The 19,285-nt window shown below is 41.4% G+C and overlaps 1 protein-coding gene across 8 annotated transcripts in view; it reads right to left on the reverse strand.

Moving 5' to 3' along the window:
• Positions 1-19,285, reverse strand: part of TCF4 (transcription factor 4) — a 565,467-nt gene that overhangs the window by 362,153 nt on the left and 184,029 nt on the right. For all 8 annotated transcript variants that reach the window (XM_073681197.1, XM_073681176.1, XM_073681163.1 and 5 more), the window contains exon 3: positions 12,193-12,254. In XM_073681197.1, coding sequence (XP_073537298.1) covers positions 12,193-12,254 — 62 coding nt within the window. The remainder of the gene's footprint in view (positions 1-12,192; positions 12,255-19,285) is intronic.

Genomic DNA, 19,285 nt, shown 5'->3' on the forward strand with positions numbered 1-19,285 from the left:
TCACCTCCTCCTCCTGTACAATGACTGATAACACCTCTATATACAGTAGATAACACAGGATCCACCATTCACAATAGGTGATGTCACAGCTCACCTCCTCCTCCTGTACAATGACTGATAACACCTCCATATACAATAGATAACACAGGATCCACCATTCACAATAGGTGATGTCACAGCTCACCTCCTCCTCCTGTACAATGACTGATAACACCTCCATATACAGTAGATAACACAGGATCCACTATTTACAATAGGTGATTTCACATCTCACCTCCTCCTCCAGTACAATGACTGATAACACCTCTATATACAGTAGATAACACAGGATCCACCATTCACAATAGGTGATGTCACAGCTCACCTCCTCCTCCAGTACAATGACTGATAACACCTCTATATACAGTAGATAACACAGGATCCACCATTTACAATAGGTGATGTCACAGCTCACCTCCTCCTCCTGTACAATGACTGATAACACCTCTATATACAGTAGATAACACAGGATCCACCATTCACAATAGGTGATGTCACAGCTCACCTCCTCCTACTCCTGTACAATGACTGATAACACCTCCATATACAATAGATAACACAGGATCCACCATTCACAATAGGTGATGTCACAGCTCACCTCCTCCTCCTGTATAATGACTGATAACACCTCCATATACAATAGATAACACAGGATCCACCATTCACAATAGGTGATGTCACAGCTCACCTCCTCCTCCTGTACAATGACTGATAACACCTCCATATACAGTAGATAACACAGGATCCACAATTTACAATAGGTGATGTCACAGCTCACCTCCTCCTCCAGTACAATGACTGATAACACCTCTATATACAGTAGATAACACAGGATCCACCATTTACAATAGGTGATGTCACAACTCACCTCCTCCTCCTGTTCAATGACTGATAACACCTCTATATACAGTAGATAACACAGGATCCACCATTCACAATAGGTGATGTCACAGCTCACCTCCTCCTCCTCCTGTACAATGACTGATAACACCTCCATATACAATAGATATCACAGGATCCACCATTCACAATAGGTGATGTCACAGCTCACCTCCTCCTACTCCTGTACAATGACTGATAACACCTGCATATTCAATAGATAACACAGGATCCACCATTCACAATAGGTGATGTCACAGCTCACCTCCTCTTCCTCCTGTACAATGACTGATAACACCTCCATATACAGTAGATAACACAGGATCCACCATTCACAATAGGTGATGTCACAGCTCACCTCCTCCTCCTCTCTACACAATTATTTTTAGTATGCTCAGAAAACTCTCCTTTATGAGTTATGTTACCTTAGTGGCCAGTGTTATTTCTGTTTTGCTTTTTTCATGCTTCCATTTTTTTTTAATCCATTTAACATAAAGCCTGATGTAAACAGCAGGTCGTTCAGATGACACGTCCCCATACAAATATTTTTTCTAAAATGTCAGAGGACAGAATCATAGGAAGGCCTGATATCTGCAAGCCCCATCTACCTCATCCTCTGACATGTCTTTTTAAGTAAACTATCCCTTTAAGCAAGTGTCGGTCCCTGGTCAACGCTTCCATCGCGTGGAATGGAGCCACATGTCTTTTACAACCATATTGTAATACGGCGGGCAATGGGGGGAGCTGCATTATTTACACACAGGACCCTGCGGACCTCGCAAAATGTCAGCTTGTAAGTTTTGCTGAAAGATGGTGTAAATAACGCGCAGGAGCCCCGTAGTGCCGTAATGTTTAACTGCCTTATTCCATGAATTTCTCATTTAAGAACATCCTTGGGAGCAGAGATACATTGGTTGTTATGAGAAGTGAAAGGGATGAACAAGATGGAACGCTGAGGAATGTTATCAGGAGACCGGGCAGGAGGGACCGGAGGGGGGAAGGTTGCGGACAAGGACGGGAGCTCATCTGCAGATGACAAATACGGGAACAGTTACATGCAAAATAAAAGCAGTTACATATGTATCTCTGGGTGCAAAACAGGCAAAGATGGGTGTTAGGTCAACCTGATAAATAAATGGGGATGACAATTTACCTTTAGTCCATTATTTTTCAGAATGATACAACTTAGAGCTTAACATTGATTATTTCCAAAAACAAAACCCAGCACCATCAGTATCACACATCTCTGCAATCCACTGAAATGAGTCCTAGCGCAATTCCAAAATTATTTTTATAGTATGTGAACCTTCAAAGCACGCCATGTTGTAGACTGAAACTTCAGAAGATTACTACCTTCTATTAGTTAATCCCCCTTTAGTGTTGGCACCAGCAATGATATGGGAATCCGCAGCAGCGTAACTATAGTAAGGTGCAGGGGGTGTAATTGTATAATAGTGGGGAAGGACGTAGCCTTCCTTTGGCACTGAGGTAGTTAAAGAAACTGTTCCCGTAGTTAGACCTCTCTGAACTGTTGGTAGGCCAAGCTAAGGGGTTAGCTTCAGTGGTCCAGTCAGTAGAGTAGAGGGGGAACTTAGTGCCCTGATCAAGCCTTGAGTATTATAGAGCTTGTTCCTGGCATAATTCCTTGTGGGCTGCAGTACCTGTAACCAGCCACAAGATGCCACTGTCCTGGGTGCAGATGTCAGGTTGAGTCTGCTAGCAGTGTTACAGACAGTGATGGGGTTAATGCTGTGTGATGGCAGCCCACAGAGGGTGGGCACATTAGGAAAATCCCTGCTTAGTTTCCAGGAGCAGGAAGTGATGAGTAGTAAGAGATAGGACAGTGAACTGTAAAGGCAGCCTGACTATATGGTGGCTGCTAGGGTAGACGGGAGCTCCATACCCTCAGACAGTGGGATCACCAGTGTAAAAGTCTCCCTACGCAAGAGTCCTGTTAGCCAGCCGGAGAAACTCAACAGAGGTATTGAGGACCCGGGGGACTTCTAGTCTGCAGGAAGCAGAGGAAGATAAATAGGACTCCAGGCTAAGACGTGGGGGAGATATTGGATCCAGAACACTGTTGGTATTGCAGAAGAGTCTCTTGGGCTAGAGATTAGAGTCACAGAGATGCTTCACTTAAAGAGGGAACCAGGGCTGAAGATGTTGCCAGCGCCTGTGAGGGAGATAATAACCTGTCGGGCCTTATCCATTATATCTGCCTGTAAATACTGTACATATTCCTTTTCCCCAAGTAAAGTCCAAGTTATGGTTAAGAACCTATTGTCCTCTGAATTTATTGCTGCCCTGGTCCCAGAAGAGAAATGCCTGGAGACAGCCGCGATCGGATGGCTTGAAGTAAGTGGAGAGCCCCACATACACAGCCACACATCAGAGGGAGGACACGAATTGTCTGTAGGGTGCCAGAGCAAGAGGGGGCTACAGCTCGCCCACGACTACCTCGCTGGGGCACCTTACAATTGCACCTGAGCCCTGGAGCCCAAAAAAGTCCCTTTGGTCCACATGAGAAGACCGATACAATTAATGTCCCATGGTGGTTGGGGACCCTTTTTTATTGGAGCCCATTAGTAATCCCCCTTTAATGTTGGCACCAGCAATGATAGGGGGATCTGCAGGGGCGTAACTATAGTAAGGTGCAGTGGGTGTAATCGCACCCGAGCCATGGAGCTCCAAAAGTCTTTGGTCCATATGACAAGACCAATACAATTAATGTCCCACCCATGGTAGTTGGGACCCTTTTAGAAATTTTGTATTGGAGCCCATTAGTAATCTTCCTTTAGTGTTGGCCCCAGCGGTGACAGGGGAATCCGCAGGGGTGTAACTATAGTAAGGTGCAGTGGGTGTAATCGCAGTTGAGCATTGGAGCTTCAAAAAGTCCCTTTGGTCCATATGAGAAGAACAGTACAATTAATATCCCTTAGTAGTTGGGGGACCCTTTTGTATTGGAGCCCATTAGTAATCCCCCTTTAGTGTTGGCACCAGCAATGATAGGGGGATCCGCAGGGGCATAACTATAGTAAGGTGCAGTGGGTGTAATCGCACCCGAGCCCTGGAGCTCCAAAAAGTCCTTTTGGTCCAAATGAGGAGAACAGTACATTTAATATCCCATGGTAGTTTGGGGGACCTTTCAGAAATTTTGTATTGGAGCCCTTGAGTAATCCCCCTTTAGTGTTGGCACCAGCAATGATAGGGGGATCCGCAGGGGCGTAACTATTGTAAGGTGCAGTGGGAGAAATCACACCTGAGCCCTGGAGGCCTAAAAAGTCCCTTTGGTCCATATGAGAAGACCAATACAATTAATCTACCATGGTAGTTGGGGACCCTTTTGTATTGGAGCCCATTAGTAATCTCCCTTTAGTGTTGACAAGCAATGATAGGGGGATCCGTAGGGGCATAACTATTGTAAGGTGCAGTGGATGTAATCGCACCTGAGCCCTGGAGCTCCAAAAAGTCCCTTTGGTCCATATGAGCAGACCAATACAATTAATGTCCCATAGTAGTTGGGGGTCCTTTTGGAGATTTTGTATTAGAGCTCATGAGGATGAAGTTACACCACTGGGGATTGGGGTCCCTGAAGTAGGAATTATAACTTGGTCTTAAAACTTAGGGCACACGTATTAGTAAAGGAGTTGTGTTACCACCATGAGAGAGGATCATACCAAAAATCATACCCAATAATGGATGGTTTGTCTGTAGACCACAGAATAATGCATGTGCCATACATTGTACATGTGAAATTGAAAGCTCTTAAAGGGATTCTCTTGTTTCAGAAAACTCCTTTTCGCTGTCTGCAGTTTGCTTAAAAAAAATACACTGAGCTACACTCACCCTCCCCGGGTCCTGAGTGGAGTCTCTAGTGCTCCTCCCAGTGTCTGTTTTTGTCTGCGGCACTGGCATCATGCTGACAGCGCTGTAGTCAATAACAGTGCTTAGCGGCTCTGAGTTGAGCTGAGCTCACTGGTTGGCAGCAGTGTTTGCTAACAATAACAGACAGCTGGAGCACTGGACCTGAGTAGAGTGAGTAAAGCGCAGTTTATTTTTTTTAAAAACAAACTGCTACCAGGGACAAGGGTTTTATCAAAACTGGAAAATGCCTTAAAATGCACAATTTAACTTAACTAAAAATAGATTGAAGCTTATGGTGCAAAAACAAAACCCAGGGAAATCCACTTAAAGGGAGTCTATCAGGACGATTTTATTAATCAAACTAGTGGTATGGCTGTGAAGGTCATTATAGAACAATAAAAATGATTCATGTCTTGTAGAAATCCGATGTACCAGTGCTGAGAAATAAAGCTTTGAACTTACATGCAAATTAGTCTGGATTGGGGGCGTGACGGTTCACTCCAAGAGCATAGCCACGCCCCAATGCACTTCCAGGCAAATTTGCTTCTGCCTTCAAAGCTTGATATCTCAGCACTGGCACATCGAATTACAATAAAACAGGTATCATTTTTCTTGTTGTATCATGACCCATACAGCCATACCACTAATTTCAGTAACAAAACAGGTTCCCTTTACGTGAATGGCCTAGGTATAATTTTTACATAAGAAGTCTTCAGTCAGTTTTGTGTTCTTGATGACATTTATAAGACAGTTTATAGGAGTGTTATCATACTCCTTTACGGGACCTTTGTGGTCCTTGACTTAGAGCTTGGACCCAGCAGAGGATACTCAGGTGTCCTGGTCCGGTCTTCTGCCAAAGCAGAGAACAACTTCTGAAGCTGGGAGGACATCTGTCCTGGAAATCTGTAGGGTGGACCCTGGAAATCATTTCCTCCGGCGGGATCGTTAGTCTAACACCACTATCCTCCTCGTACGTTTAGGTCATTCAGACTTTATTTAGTTTATAAAACAAAAGAAGGGCAGAGGGGAATTAAGGACGGTGTTATTTCTGCATAGAGGTCATATCAGGAGAGCAGAGTTATTTTTATATGATTTTTTTTCCTGCAGTTGTGATTAATAAGAATGTCGGGATGTGAAGCTTTTGTTCATCTAATATCTCTAGACTCAGATCCGTAAGCTGTAAACTTTTAAAGGGTTTCTAGGTTTCGTAAAAACAAACTGTCCTTTACTCACCCTCCCCAGGTCCATTACTGAGTATCTGTTAATGTCCGCAGCACTGACGTAACGTTAGTGAGTTCAGAAGGCTTGGGCAGAGCTGCTGAGCTCAGTTACTGATGATGGTGCCGCAGACAATAACAGTCACTGGGAGCAGCACAGGAGACTCACTGGACCAGGGGAGGGTGAGTAAAACTTTTTTAAAAAAAAAATTTCAAAACAAGCCACAGTTGGTGTACAGGGGTTTTCCGTTTTTTAGGACAAGTTTCCTGATGAAGTGCCCAAGACACATTTTTATTATGTCAGGACCCCTGATTGGTGCTTCATATTTTTTCCATAGTGTCATTTTTGACATTCAGCAACCACACTTTCCGATGGCTTCTGGGCTCAGCTCTCATGTTCTTCAATCCAGCCTAACCCAGTGGTAATAGCCATTTTTAATACAAGGATAGCCTTTAATTTTGACTTTATCATAACCATCGGGCATTGGGTGGATGAGGTTGCTATCTTGTTCCAACCCTCATCCATGACGGCATGAAAAAGCCCATATGCTACATATGTGGATATGTTTAAAGGAGGACAGTCAACAGATTTCATGTCAGTGTACATTATTAAATAAAGCTCTTAGACCTGATGAGGCTGGTGTACTTTCCTTGATAAATCTACTTCTAATCCTTTACGACTGTTTTCCTTCCAGTTATTAAAATGACGGGACTCATAAAACACTCATCTTAATATCAGAAATATGCAGTGATTCTGACATGAATTTTGAAGGTAAGTACACCAGGCTCATGGGGTCTAAGAGATTAATTTAATGACGCATGCAGTTTGTACTGTTGTAATGTGATGACAGACAAGTTTTAATGGATTTTGAATTGACCCCTTTTTGTTGTGTTCAGGTTTCGTAAACCTTAACCCTCAGTCAATAGGGGCAGAGAAGTGAGGAATGACACAGAAGGGGCGGGGCTGTGACAACCTCTGCTGCACAGCTCAGACATTTGCAGCGGTGGTTGGTGCAAAGACCAATGGTGTAGAAAGCAGCTGGGAAACGTGCATTTGAGGAACCAGAGTAAAGAATCTCAAATCCATATAATATCCATGAGCCTGGCAGCTCAATTTGGCAAATTATGAAAATTTATGTAACCACGTTTCTATATTTTTGTCTCTTGTTTTTTTTTTTATCTGTCTCCAACATTATGGGCTCGATTCATTGCTTCATTATTGCATTTGCTCCTATTTTCTGTTGAGTTTTCAGTGTTTTGCACCATATCCATCTTTCCAATTTTTTACCTTTTTTAAATTCTATTTTATATGTGATTATCTGTGGGGATTTTTTTCACCACGATGGACAGAGTTTAGTGTTTCCAGATGCTTTTACCTGTGCTTTTTGAAAAGCCACAAAACTTGTTGCAGATGTTCCTTTGTCGTCTCCTCTTCCCTGGAGTGATTTTTATAAGTGCAAGAAAAAAGTTGTAAAAAAGTTTGAAGACACACATAAATAAAAAAAAATTTCACTTTGCACAAAATTCATGAATCGTGTGCATCATCTTAAAGAGTTTGGTGCAAAAATGGGCAACAATTACAAGACAAAAAAAATAAGAAAAGTGACTTTAAAAAATGCAAATGTTGAACGGGGGCCTATGAATCCTGCATAACCTTATTGGAAAATACTATCGAAAACAACTTGATGGTAATAATCTTTTGCACGTTGGCTCCTGTGGAAACCACCAGCCGTCCTTTCATGGAGCCAACAGCATTTTTCTGGGTCTTAAATAAGTTGCTTCTCTTTTATTTTTTCCAGAGATGAGTTACACAAATGGGGCATCCTCCACGACTAGGGGAAAGAAGGTTAAGTCACAGATGGTGATTCTTTATGCTGCGAGGAGTGAGACTATGGATTCTTTATTCTATGAGCAGTGAGACTATGAATTCTGCTGAGGTGACTGTTCTACAAGTGAGATTGCCGTGGGACACTCTGTATTATGGCAGATAGGTGAGGAATATGATGGTTTATTATTTTTCTTTTTACAGGTGACATGGGCATCGTGGATTAGTTATGATTATGAATATTATGGTTTTTTTTATTTTTTTTTACAGGGGACAAGAGCTTCAGGGATTTGGTGTTAGGTGAGTATAACTGTGTTTATTTCAATATGTATTTAACTTTTTTTTTACTTTGAGCACAGGTGCCAGCTGATGAATACTCCCATCAGCGGCGCCTGCTCTCGCTGTTATCAGTGACAGTAGGCGTCGGCTGATGGGGGTAGTAGTCTCATTAGCCAATGCCTGTGACCCGCAGTCACAGGTACAGCTGCAGGCTCACGCAGACATCTGACAGTGTGAGCCCGCAGCGCTCTGACTAGAGGTAACGATCTTACCGCAGATCAGAGACTCTATTTCCCACGCTGTCACGTAGATGACAGCGTGGTAAACCATAGATGTTCAGGCCCCCCCCCCATTCATGTGAATAGGGTCCGGGTTCAGGTACTGTTCTGGTACCCAAACCCGAACTTTTAATATATGTTCGGCCGCGCCCGCCGGATCTGAACATCCAGGGGTTCACTATCCTTTCCTGTACATGCAGTGAGACTATTGATTATTTCCTTTGTTGGCAGTAAATCTATGGATTCTTTACTGTGCGAGCAGCACTACTTCTGTGAGTAGTGAAAATATGATTTCTTTACTGCACAAGCAGTAAAGCTATAGATTCTTCTCTTTAATGTTCATACAGTGAGACTATGGATTCTTTAATGTATGAGCAGTGAGACCATGGATTTATATTGTACGAGCAGTGAGACTATGGATTCTTTACCGTATGAGCAGTGAGACTATGGATTCTTAACTGTATGAGCAGTGAGACTATGGATTCTTTACAATACGAGCAGTGAGACTATGGATTCTTTACTGTACGAGCAGTGAGACTATGGATTCTTTACTGTACGAGCAGTGAGACTATGGATTCTTTACTGCACGAGCAGTCAGACTATGGATTCTTTACTGTACGAGCAGTGAGACTATGGAACTTTCTGCTACATGATGCTGTAATAGTTGGTTCACTAAAAAAATTCAAGGAGGGCCTGGATGTCTTTTTTGATAAATATAATATTACAGATTACAGACCCTGGATTGTGTGATAGACATTGATCCAGGGAACTAGTCATCTGATCGCCGTATGTGGAGTTGGGAAGGGAATTTTTCCCCAAATATGGGGCAATTAACATCAGCCTCATGGGGTTTTTGCCTTCCTCAGGACTAACATTTTAGACAAAAGTTTGAACTCGTTGATGAATGAGACAATGATGTCAATGCCTTCGTCCAACCCTCATCTTCCATTGAGATAATATGCACATTGGGAAGAACCAACTTTGTTAATCGTTGGATCGGAGGAGATAACTGCTGCCAAACTTCTAATGCCTACCAGTGTTTTAAAGCTGTAAAGTGAGCCATGTAGAGCCTTATATTGCAGAACGCCGGATTCAGGGCTATTATAAACATGACTTCTTTTATTCATATGGTTCTAGCCTTGTACTTTCATGTGGGACCGCACCACCAGAAGATAAACCGTATTATGGATGCACGGCTCTGCATGACTGATACTCCTGAATGCTACAACACAGATGTCACATCAATGAGATACGGCACCCAGGGTTTTTTTCTTTTTTTCTTCTAAACTACTGTTACCAGTAAAAATGAGTGGGCAGGTATCAGATGCTATCACAAGATCAAAGGAAGTCATAACAGAACCCAGACTTATGGTTTGACTCAAAACAACCATATGTCATGTGTGCCTTCAGGAAAACACAAAATACAGTCATTTCACAATGACCCCCGAAGTTCTGCCCGGACAAGAGCGCTGCTTTCCTTTAAGATTTCTGCTTCGCTGAATGGTGGCTTGACTTCACCTAGTCCCAGAACGTGTCCCATTAACCCTATTGGGCTCGTGTTCAATGTGGTGGCTTTGAAAGGGTTTGAAGACACTGAATTCCTTTGTGAATTCTGGAATTTTGTACAGATGGAGTAGAATTTATTGCTGCAAAGTGGGGACTGAAAAAGAATAGGAGTCATAATTTGGACATTTATTTTACCCCTTCTTGTAATTGAGTGGAAGGACCTAGCTTCTCTAACCATTGATGATCAGGGAAGCTCTTATAGATGCTTCTGGTCACCTCAAGCCATTGGCTCTCTGTTTTGGCTCGTAAAGAAGGAATCCAGGTTGTCCATTTTCTCATGTCCAGATGGGTTAATAAGTTATATTGGGCAACCCCTCCTCGCGAGCTGATGGGGTCTCGTATGACCTCACGTTAATGAGGTGTAGGGAACTTTTTGCCACCTCTTAACTCTAAAGGGTTAATCTCATCTTGAAATGATATCACATATTTCTTTGATATGCCATGATATTATGATTGCTGGTGGTCTGACCTTCTGATACTTTGGGGCTCTTTTTTTTTAGCTTACTTAAATACATGAATTTTGGGATAAAACAATTTTTTTAAATTGGATTTCATTAAAAATGTTGCACCATTTCACTTGTACAGTCTCTTTGTTTTCCTGCACATTGAACTTTGATCATAAATCAGCCAGAAAAAAAGCAAGATAAAAAAAAGTTACAAAACTCTCCTGTCATTCAAACCAAATGAGCTCACTGGTGGATTCTCAGTTAACTGATTTCAGCAGCCGGCAAATAGACAGTGAAGCACAGAGGCTATAGGAGGTAAATGGTGCAAAATGTTTGATGGAACCCAATTATTTTTAGCCCCAAATGCACATGGAAAAACAAAACATTTTTTTTATTCCAACACCTCTGAAACAAAAGATCAATCCTAGCAATGTTCCATCATTTCATTTGCATATACCCTTTAAAAAACATGATACACTTGGGTGCAAATTAAAAATTGCAAACATTTTGAAAAGTATAATTCACTTCAAAGGTGTTGAGGTGCAATACCCTCTATGAACAGGGGTGGCGCTATGCCTGGAAGAAAGGCAGCATGATGGATCGGGGCAGTATGTGTAATATTTTCTCCAGTTTGGGTGTGTCTTCCGTTTGTGGATAGTAAATCTGGTTGCAATATCCAGAAATTTACCCCATCATTGACTTGTGAACTAAAGATGATGAAATCTTTTCAAATTTGAATTTGTCAACTTTGTTGAATTTTTTTTTTTTTTTAAAAATTAATTGTCAGTTAGTTCATTCGCCACAAATCGCAAGTGCGGCAAAGCCTCCAACTGCCCCGAATAGACGTGTGGAACACTCTGAGGTCTCCTAGAACTGTATCGAACACTTTTCAAACTCTTTAAAGCAAACTCAGCTTTAGTAATGTTAAAGTAAACTCAATATATAAGGCCAGGTGGTAGATGTTCTTCACTCTGCTGTCACACACTGTCTATAATGTTTATTCAGTGTTTTATGGTTTTCTATCTCTATTAGATTGCTAAACTGTGAGCTGTGACGTTCTCGCACTATCCAGATTCGCTACAAAGAGGCAGCTGCATTCCCTGCCTCGGCTTTTATACAGACCATAATGGTCTCTACTGATTGACTGCGCTATACCATGTGATGTGATAGCTGCAAGGCATTATGGGGAATCCCACAAGGTCATGTGATCCTTTTTAGGCTTATGTGATTTTCTGCTTTGTGTAAAATGCCATCAAGCATTTTTTTGGGGGTCATTTTTTCTAAAAATTGTTTGAAATCTTCGGATCCATTAAATTTCCTAAAATTGAGCACAAATTTAATTTGCATCAAAACGATCAGCTCATCTCTACCGTTAACCCTATAGAGCTCCTTGGTGACCACATTGAATCTTCACCTTCCAGGTAGGCAAAAGGCAGATAAACCAGCTATTGGTCGGTACTATAGGTCATTTTTTAAAGGGATTGTACAAAATAAGAAAACCATGGCTGATTTCTTCCAGAAACAGCGCCGCACTTGTCCACAGGTTGTATGAGGTATTACAGCCCCATGCACCTCAATAGATCTGATCTGCAAAACCAAACACAACCCAGACAGGAATGCCATCATTTTTGGTAAACGGGGGCCATATTTTTTTAATCCAATTTAATGTAGAAATAAAAATATGGATTACAAAAAAAAAAATGAAAAGAACATTAGTGTTAAACACAAGAGATACATTTATGCATCATAGGTATGAGTTTCCATAGGCCGGAGTTAGCGTGACGCATGTTGGTACTTACTCGGGACGGGCTCGGATGTGCATTGCTCCCCCAGGAACCTGAGCTACTTCTGTCTTCTACGTCTAAAATAAAAAAGAAATAAAAAAAAAATAATTAAATACAACTTCTGAGTTCTTCTGAATGAAGTTTTCTTACAATATGCATTTTAAATTAAAGCTTCAACCTAATCTGCTGTTGGCTCTAATTAAGATTCCCATAGGACAGTGCTGTATTGATAATAGACATCTGACCCATCTACTTAGAGAAACTCATTTATATTCACTGCTGAATTCTGCGCCCTGAAAAAGTCAAAGGGGTCCAGCAACAAGAGTCTGTAAATCCTTTAAGACTTCGAATTAAAAGAAAAAAAAAAAAAAAGAAAAGTTGTAGTCAAAGTTTGGTACATGCACACAGAACACCCCCTTTCGTGGTAAGATAGTTTATTTTATCACCCATTGTTCCAAAATGCTGAAAATCCAAAGAAACAGGTACAGAACATACAAACTCCGTGCAGGAAGATATGGACCCTAGTGCTGCAGGACAACAGTGCTAACCACTGAGCCACCTGCCTTGTGACCCAAGAACTTGCTGCTGGAATTTGACCAAAACAATCCTTAATATAAAAAATATATAAGCATGTCCTTGCTCAAATTCCCCATTATTCATGCATTGATACATTGTAATTCACAGTTGCCCGCATCCTCCACCATTTATTATGGCTGATCACCAAGGGATTGAGCAGCCAAACGCAAATTGATCAGTGGATCTCCCAGGTAGCCTTGAGTCTTTTTTGCCCTCGGCTGGGACAAAGCCCCTAAGTGTTGGGAATTAAACATAAAAAAGGCCGCCATATGCTCTATACATTATACATTATTTTCGGGGTTTTTTAAAGCCTTGTGGCGTTTGTTATCTTCATTGTTATGTATCTGTTGACTTTTGAGACAAATTCTTCAAAATCGCGCAAGCGGTTGATGAATTTTGCACAAAATCAATGCTCTTTGTTTTTTACTCTTTGGTGCAAAACTCGCACATTCCGCTAAAAGTTTATGCAAAAATTTCCAGAAGTAGATAAAATCACTAAAAGGACTTGTTCACATGAATGTATAACATGGCCGATATCTATCCGATATTTTATCAGATAGCCCTTGGCCCAATTCGATTCGGCATGAGAAAACAATGCATTCAATAACAGGATCCAGTGCACTCATGAAAGTCTATGGGTACGTGTGAAACATTGGACTGCACTCGGATGTCATCTGAGTGCAGTCCGACAATGGAGAAGATGGAAAAAAATTAAGTTTCCATCTTCGCACTGGTGCTGCGATTCTCTCATGTGAGAAAATTGGATCACACTAAGATGACATTCGGCTCAAACTCTGATCCGAATTACATTAGCATAATTGGCCTGATTCTCTTGCATGAGAGAATTGATGGCCATGTGACCCCGGCCTAAGGCTGGGGTCACGCACGAGAGAATTGGCTCGATTATGCTATCGACACTCGGGTCAAACTCTGATCAAACTTTGAGCCGAGTGTCAATTTACTGTGATCCGATTCTGTCACATGCGGGAATCGTATCACAGGTGTGGAGAAGATGGAAAGCTTAATTTCTCCATCTTCTCCATTGTCTGTGTCCGTGAATGTCGGACTGCATTCGTATGACATTTGAGTGCCGCCTGATGTTTCACATGCACCCATAGACCTGTATGGGTGTGCGGGATCTGATTTGCGTAGCCATTCGCATCATGATGCAATTGTTTTCTCATGCAGAATCGGCATGAGAAAAAAAATCACAAATCTGCACTGCTCCATAGTATAACACTGGTCCGAGTGCTTTCCGATAAAACATTGGATAGCATTCTCCCAATGAATACACTCGTGTGAGCGAGTCCTTAGGCTAGGGCCACACAACCATAGATTCTCTCATACGAGAAAATCAGGTCGATTATGCAAATCACATTCTGATTAGAGATGAGCGAACCCGAACTTAAAAGTTTGGGGTTCATACTGGACTTCTCCCGGAAGTCCGTTGCAGAGATAGAGAGAGAATATTTTCCCAGATCCAAAGTTCGGGTCTCCATTTGTTTTCAATGGGGTTCTAGTTCAAGTTTGGGTACAGTTCTGGTACCCGAACCGAACCTTGGACTAAAGTTCAGGTTGGGTACCAGAACCGGAACTTCCATGCGTCCGCTCATCCCTAATTCTGGTCAAACTCTGATCGGAGTTTGATCAGAATGTGATCATAGTGTGATCTCATTCTCTTAGATGAGAAGATGGAGAAAAAAATTTAAATCAAGTAAAAGACCCCAGATTCCACCACAATGACAAACAAACTAAAAATCCAACAGGTGAACACATAAAACAGACTTTTATAATAAGTGCAAATTAAAGGAAGAATAAATGAAAAAAAAAAGAGGCAAAAAACTCCAACAAAATCTAAACAAAAGGCACAAATGCAATAATGAATAGGACTTATTTTTTTGCATTTTCATTTTGGGATGCGGATATGTGCATCTTTTTCTGCCGCAGATCAACTCCAAGGATTTGCCCAATTTACTCCTTTTGGCTTCTACAGACATGAGCATCAAGCCATGATGACATCACTGTATGCCGTGCCTCGATGACGTCAGAAGGAGCTGCTCCTAAGGTTTCACATGGACAACTTTGCAGTAATAAATTGGTCTGGGCTATAAATGAATAGTTTAAAAGTTGACTATGTTTAATCTCAGGGATCGAAAGCACATAAAAAAATGTGAAAAAAATCATGCATAATGTTATTATTCCAAATCAGAAAAAAAATTCTGCACGGCGACCTATTGCTTCATTACATTACAGATGGGAGAGGGCGCGAGTGACCTCAGCACTGACTGCACGCCAGCTGATTTTACAGGTTCACACCCTCACGGCCAGAGTGATCCCAAGGCTTAAAGGGGAGCTACGCCCAGTAATATAAACAGAACTACAGTGCTTCATTGTATCATTTAAAGACCATTCAAGAAAAAGAAAATTCAAGTTAGCCATTTTTTTTGTGATATTCCCTTCGGGGTGACAACTTAAGTGGCCACCATTTCATTACACCATTAACTACATTATGAAATAACTACTGTAACTTAGTATGAAAAGGGCATCTAATAGGGGTTGTTTGTATATACCTGCATTATTCAGGCAATTTTATTTGGACTTGTGCAATACCTGATTTCTCCTGCAGGGGCACTATAGGAAATACTTGCTGCCAGGTTACAGATTCCACCTGATTGCTGAGGTTCTTTGGCTAAAATTTTTTCTTTTGTCATTTATTATTTTACGGAGGTCCCTTGCATTTTCATAGTTCAAAGGTGGGTCTCTCTCTCTCTCATGTCCCAGAATCAAAGTTGACATTTATGTTATTCAGGTGTAAATTGAAGAGGACAGGAACTCTAATGCCACCTATTGGAAGCAGCGATCTTAAAAGTCAACATCAATCCTTTAACAAGCCTTGAAACATGACTTAAGATAAAAGCCAAGCAAGGATCTCAATTTGCAGACACGTGTTTCAGGGTGTTTGCTCCTCCTCAGTGCAAAGCAAGAGATTTGACTTGGCTAGGAGAGAGGTCTCTGACTGGGGTCTAAGGTGTAAAATTTCTCCTTCTAAAGAGTGAACATGCCTTTCATGCCAGTGTAAGGCGGCTTATAAGCCATGCAATGCTCCTATTTCATTTCCCAGAGAAGCATGCATGGCCTATAAGTCTCCTTACACTGGCATGCCAGGCATGTCACTCTCCACAAGGAGAAACGTTACCCCTTAGATGTTATTCAGGTATCACTCTACCCCATGCCACTATTATATCCACCATTATATGATAAATTGTGCATTCTTGCCCACAGTCACACCAAATGGACCTAGAAAGAGGCAGGACTTAGCAAAGCAATGCCTCAAACTTTGCATTTTGTGGGTGTTCCCAGGTGTTGTGAGGACATTTCTGGGGTTGGGATTTAAAGGGCAGAATTTACTATTATAGACATTGAGAAGTATGACACCAGTAAAATTTTGGAGTGGGACATGAATTATTCCGGTCCGGTGGTTGTCCCCAGCTCTTAGACATTATTTCTTGTATATGTATGGCATTATTTATGCCATGAATATTCTTTTATTCTAAAACCGTATATCTTTATTTCTGCAGTGCTGTGTTATACGTCAGCAGGCTGTGCTGTATTTGCAGGGTGCCGATGATGGCGCTCTTGTAAAGTCCAGTGGAGACTCAGCAAAACATCACTACTGCATCAACCCCAGAGATGCTGCGGTCAGTAGTGACTGCGGCATCTAAGGGGTTAGAAAAAAGGATTGAACTTCCGTTGTTAACTCATCACTTTCTTGTGATGCGATCGACGGGCACCAATGCGATTGCAATGGCAGCTAGAGGCTTTAAGTGTATCTAGACTTTACAAGTCAAACAAGTTTTTTTTTTAACATGTAGGCGGTGAAACGATTTTCAGATTGGTGGGTGACCAGGACCCGAGACCCCCAATAATCGCTCAAAAAAATTGCTCAAAAGTTCTCATAGACTTTCTTTTAAGCGCATCCACCACTCTGTGCATGTCTTCTTGGAGGAGCAGATCGCTTCTGCCTTCTGAGCGATCAATGGGGGGTCTTTGAACCCGGATACCCACCGATCTGCAAATCTTTTCGCTTCTTACAAAACATATTCAAAAAAAATTTTCGAAGTGTAAATGCATTTTATTATATTTACGCAGCACTATAAGTTATGTAAGTTTAAAAGGTAAAAAAAAAAAAAAAATAGCTTTTTTTTTCATTCCCACCTAAAAAAAAAAGTCATGCCCCCCAAAATAGTGCCAATCCCTATGCAGAGCCAACATCTACTGAGATGATATTGAAAAACCTAAAATAAAATAAAAATTCTTACAAAATATTCCAGCTAAAGAAGAGTACACCTGCTGGTACTGTGTGGTTACATTAACTAGAACTCCAACCCCGATTCCTTTCACTCAGCTAAATGATAAAATTCTGGATGACTGCAGTCACCACTAGGGGGAGCTCAGTACTGCTTAAATTGAACACGACGGTAAACCTGTCCTCACTAGCGCTCTCTAGAGGAAGAGGCAAAGTTTTATCAGTAGTTTTCAACGCTCTTAAAAAGTGAATAATTTGGTATGGAAAGAATTGGCATCAAATGTTAATTTTCACTTTTCTTCTCCTACATAGGAGGTTGCGTGCGTCATTAGTCGTAGCACACTGGGCCAGTGACTAGGAGGCGATATCCACAGGCCGAGGAAGTCAACTCTTAATTCGCGCTTTGTAAGATGGTGTTTCGTGTTTTGAAGGCTCGCTACGGTGAAGGTTACATTTCTTGGCAGAGGAAGAAGTTGCACAAAACATAAGAGGGAGAGAGTGAAAACTGAAAACAGACCTTGCTACATGTGGTGTTTGACTGACTACACAGAACTTGGCATTTCATGACCCGGACAGCGATCTCACAGTTTACTTCTGTTTCTAATGTGCAGCGAAGCAACGAATGGACGACCCGTTCTGTCTGTGAAAAGTTACGACGTGCTGTACACTGCGCTGTGCAGAGTGGAATATTGCAAGAACAGAGTGATTCTGTTTTTGGTTTTCTTTTAAATCCAATTCCAGAGATATGGGCCTTTTAATTTTGTTGCTAATTTCAATGGTATTCCTAGGGGGGCGTGGCTCACAAGATCCTTGGGGGCGTGTCTTTAGACTGCTCTGCATAATTACTCTGTGAGCCACGCCCTCTTCTAAAGACCATAAATACTAGTACTCAATAAAAAAAAGTCCATATCTCTGGAATCGTATGGCAGATTTTTATTTTAAAACAAAAAACCCCAAAAATTGAATTCTTAAGGGAAGCAGCAAGAAAAAAAAATAGAAAAAACTGGACACGTGATCTGGTGACAGCGGGTCCTCTTTAAAGTGATGTTCCATCTGTACAACTCATCTGCTATTGTATTAATGCATCTAAAATGAAAAATTAAGCAACTTTGCAATTAAGTTTCATTAAGAGGGTGGTCTGTAATACATTTTAATTTTCATCCTAAATCCCTTTCTACTTAATGCCATAATCCAGCCTAATATACTTTAATGAAAAATTCTCTATCCTTCCTTAACAGTCTTTCTTTTTTTTTTAACGACTTCCTTTGATGACGCTTCTTTTGAGAATCACAGTGGATGGTGGCATACTCAAACGAAACGTCATCAAGGAGCAGAGGCTGCAATCACTACCTCATCCCCTGCCATCTCGCCAAAACAACTCATTATCGGTGAACTCCATTTCAGAGGCTGGACAAGGCCCTGCTCTATCATTGTGTGATGTGCACAATGACAGTGCGCTCTCTCACCGGCTCAGATCAGTAGTAACGAGCCGACAACAGAGTGCACTGTTAGTGTGAGTTGTAAGAATACCTGGGGTGCAGAGACCAGTGCTGCCTCCGCAAGTGATGTCACTTGAGGGGGCTGCACTGGTTTCTGCAAGAAGGGTATTTAGCTTACAACATGCACTCTTGTCAGCTTGTTACTACTGATCTGAGCCGGTGAGAGAGCGTACTGTCATTGTGCACATCACATACTGCACATTGCGCAAGGACTAGCCCAGCCCCTGAAACAGAGGTCAATGATGACAGGAGGGAGCCAGAGCAAGACTTTGCCACTTTGCTTGAGTATCCCAGCATGCACTGAGCTTCTCAAAAGAAGCGTCATCAAAAAGGAAGTAATAAAAAAAAGAAAAGCATTAGAGTAGTGAGGGAAGGATAGAGAAATTGTAATTGAAGTATATTAGAAAATAGGTTGTATTATGGCATTAAATAGAAAGGGATTTAGGATGAACATTCATTTGTATTGCAGAGACCACCTAGTCACATGTTTACTATCCAATAAATAGGGGACAAATAAATGGTAATTTTACCGAAGGTTTGGACTACAGTCTGTTCCCATAAAAAGAAACATAAGTCTATAAGATCTGTATGCATAAAATGGTAGCTATTTAATAAAACCTATTTGCAAAGTAGACTAATTAATTTAGATGCATTGGAATCATACAACTTATATTACCAAATCGTTATTGTCTATCATTTTTGTCTACAGCTCCTATGGAAAATAATG

Source organism: Phyllobates terribilis, unplaced genomic scaffold, assembly GCF_046119375.1.
Source record: "Phyllobates terribilis strain yellow unplaced genomic scaffold, ASM4611937v1 Scaffold_1__5_contigs__length_1240528914, whole genome shotgun sequence".
Classification (NCBI taxonomy): domain Eukaryota; kingdom Metazoa; phylum Chordata; class Amphibia; order Anura; family Dendrobatidae; genus Phyllobates; species Phyllobates terribilis.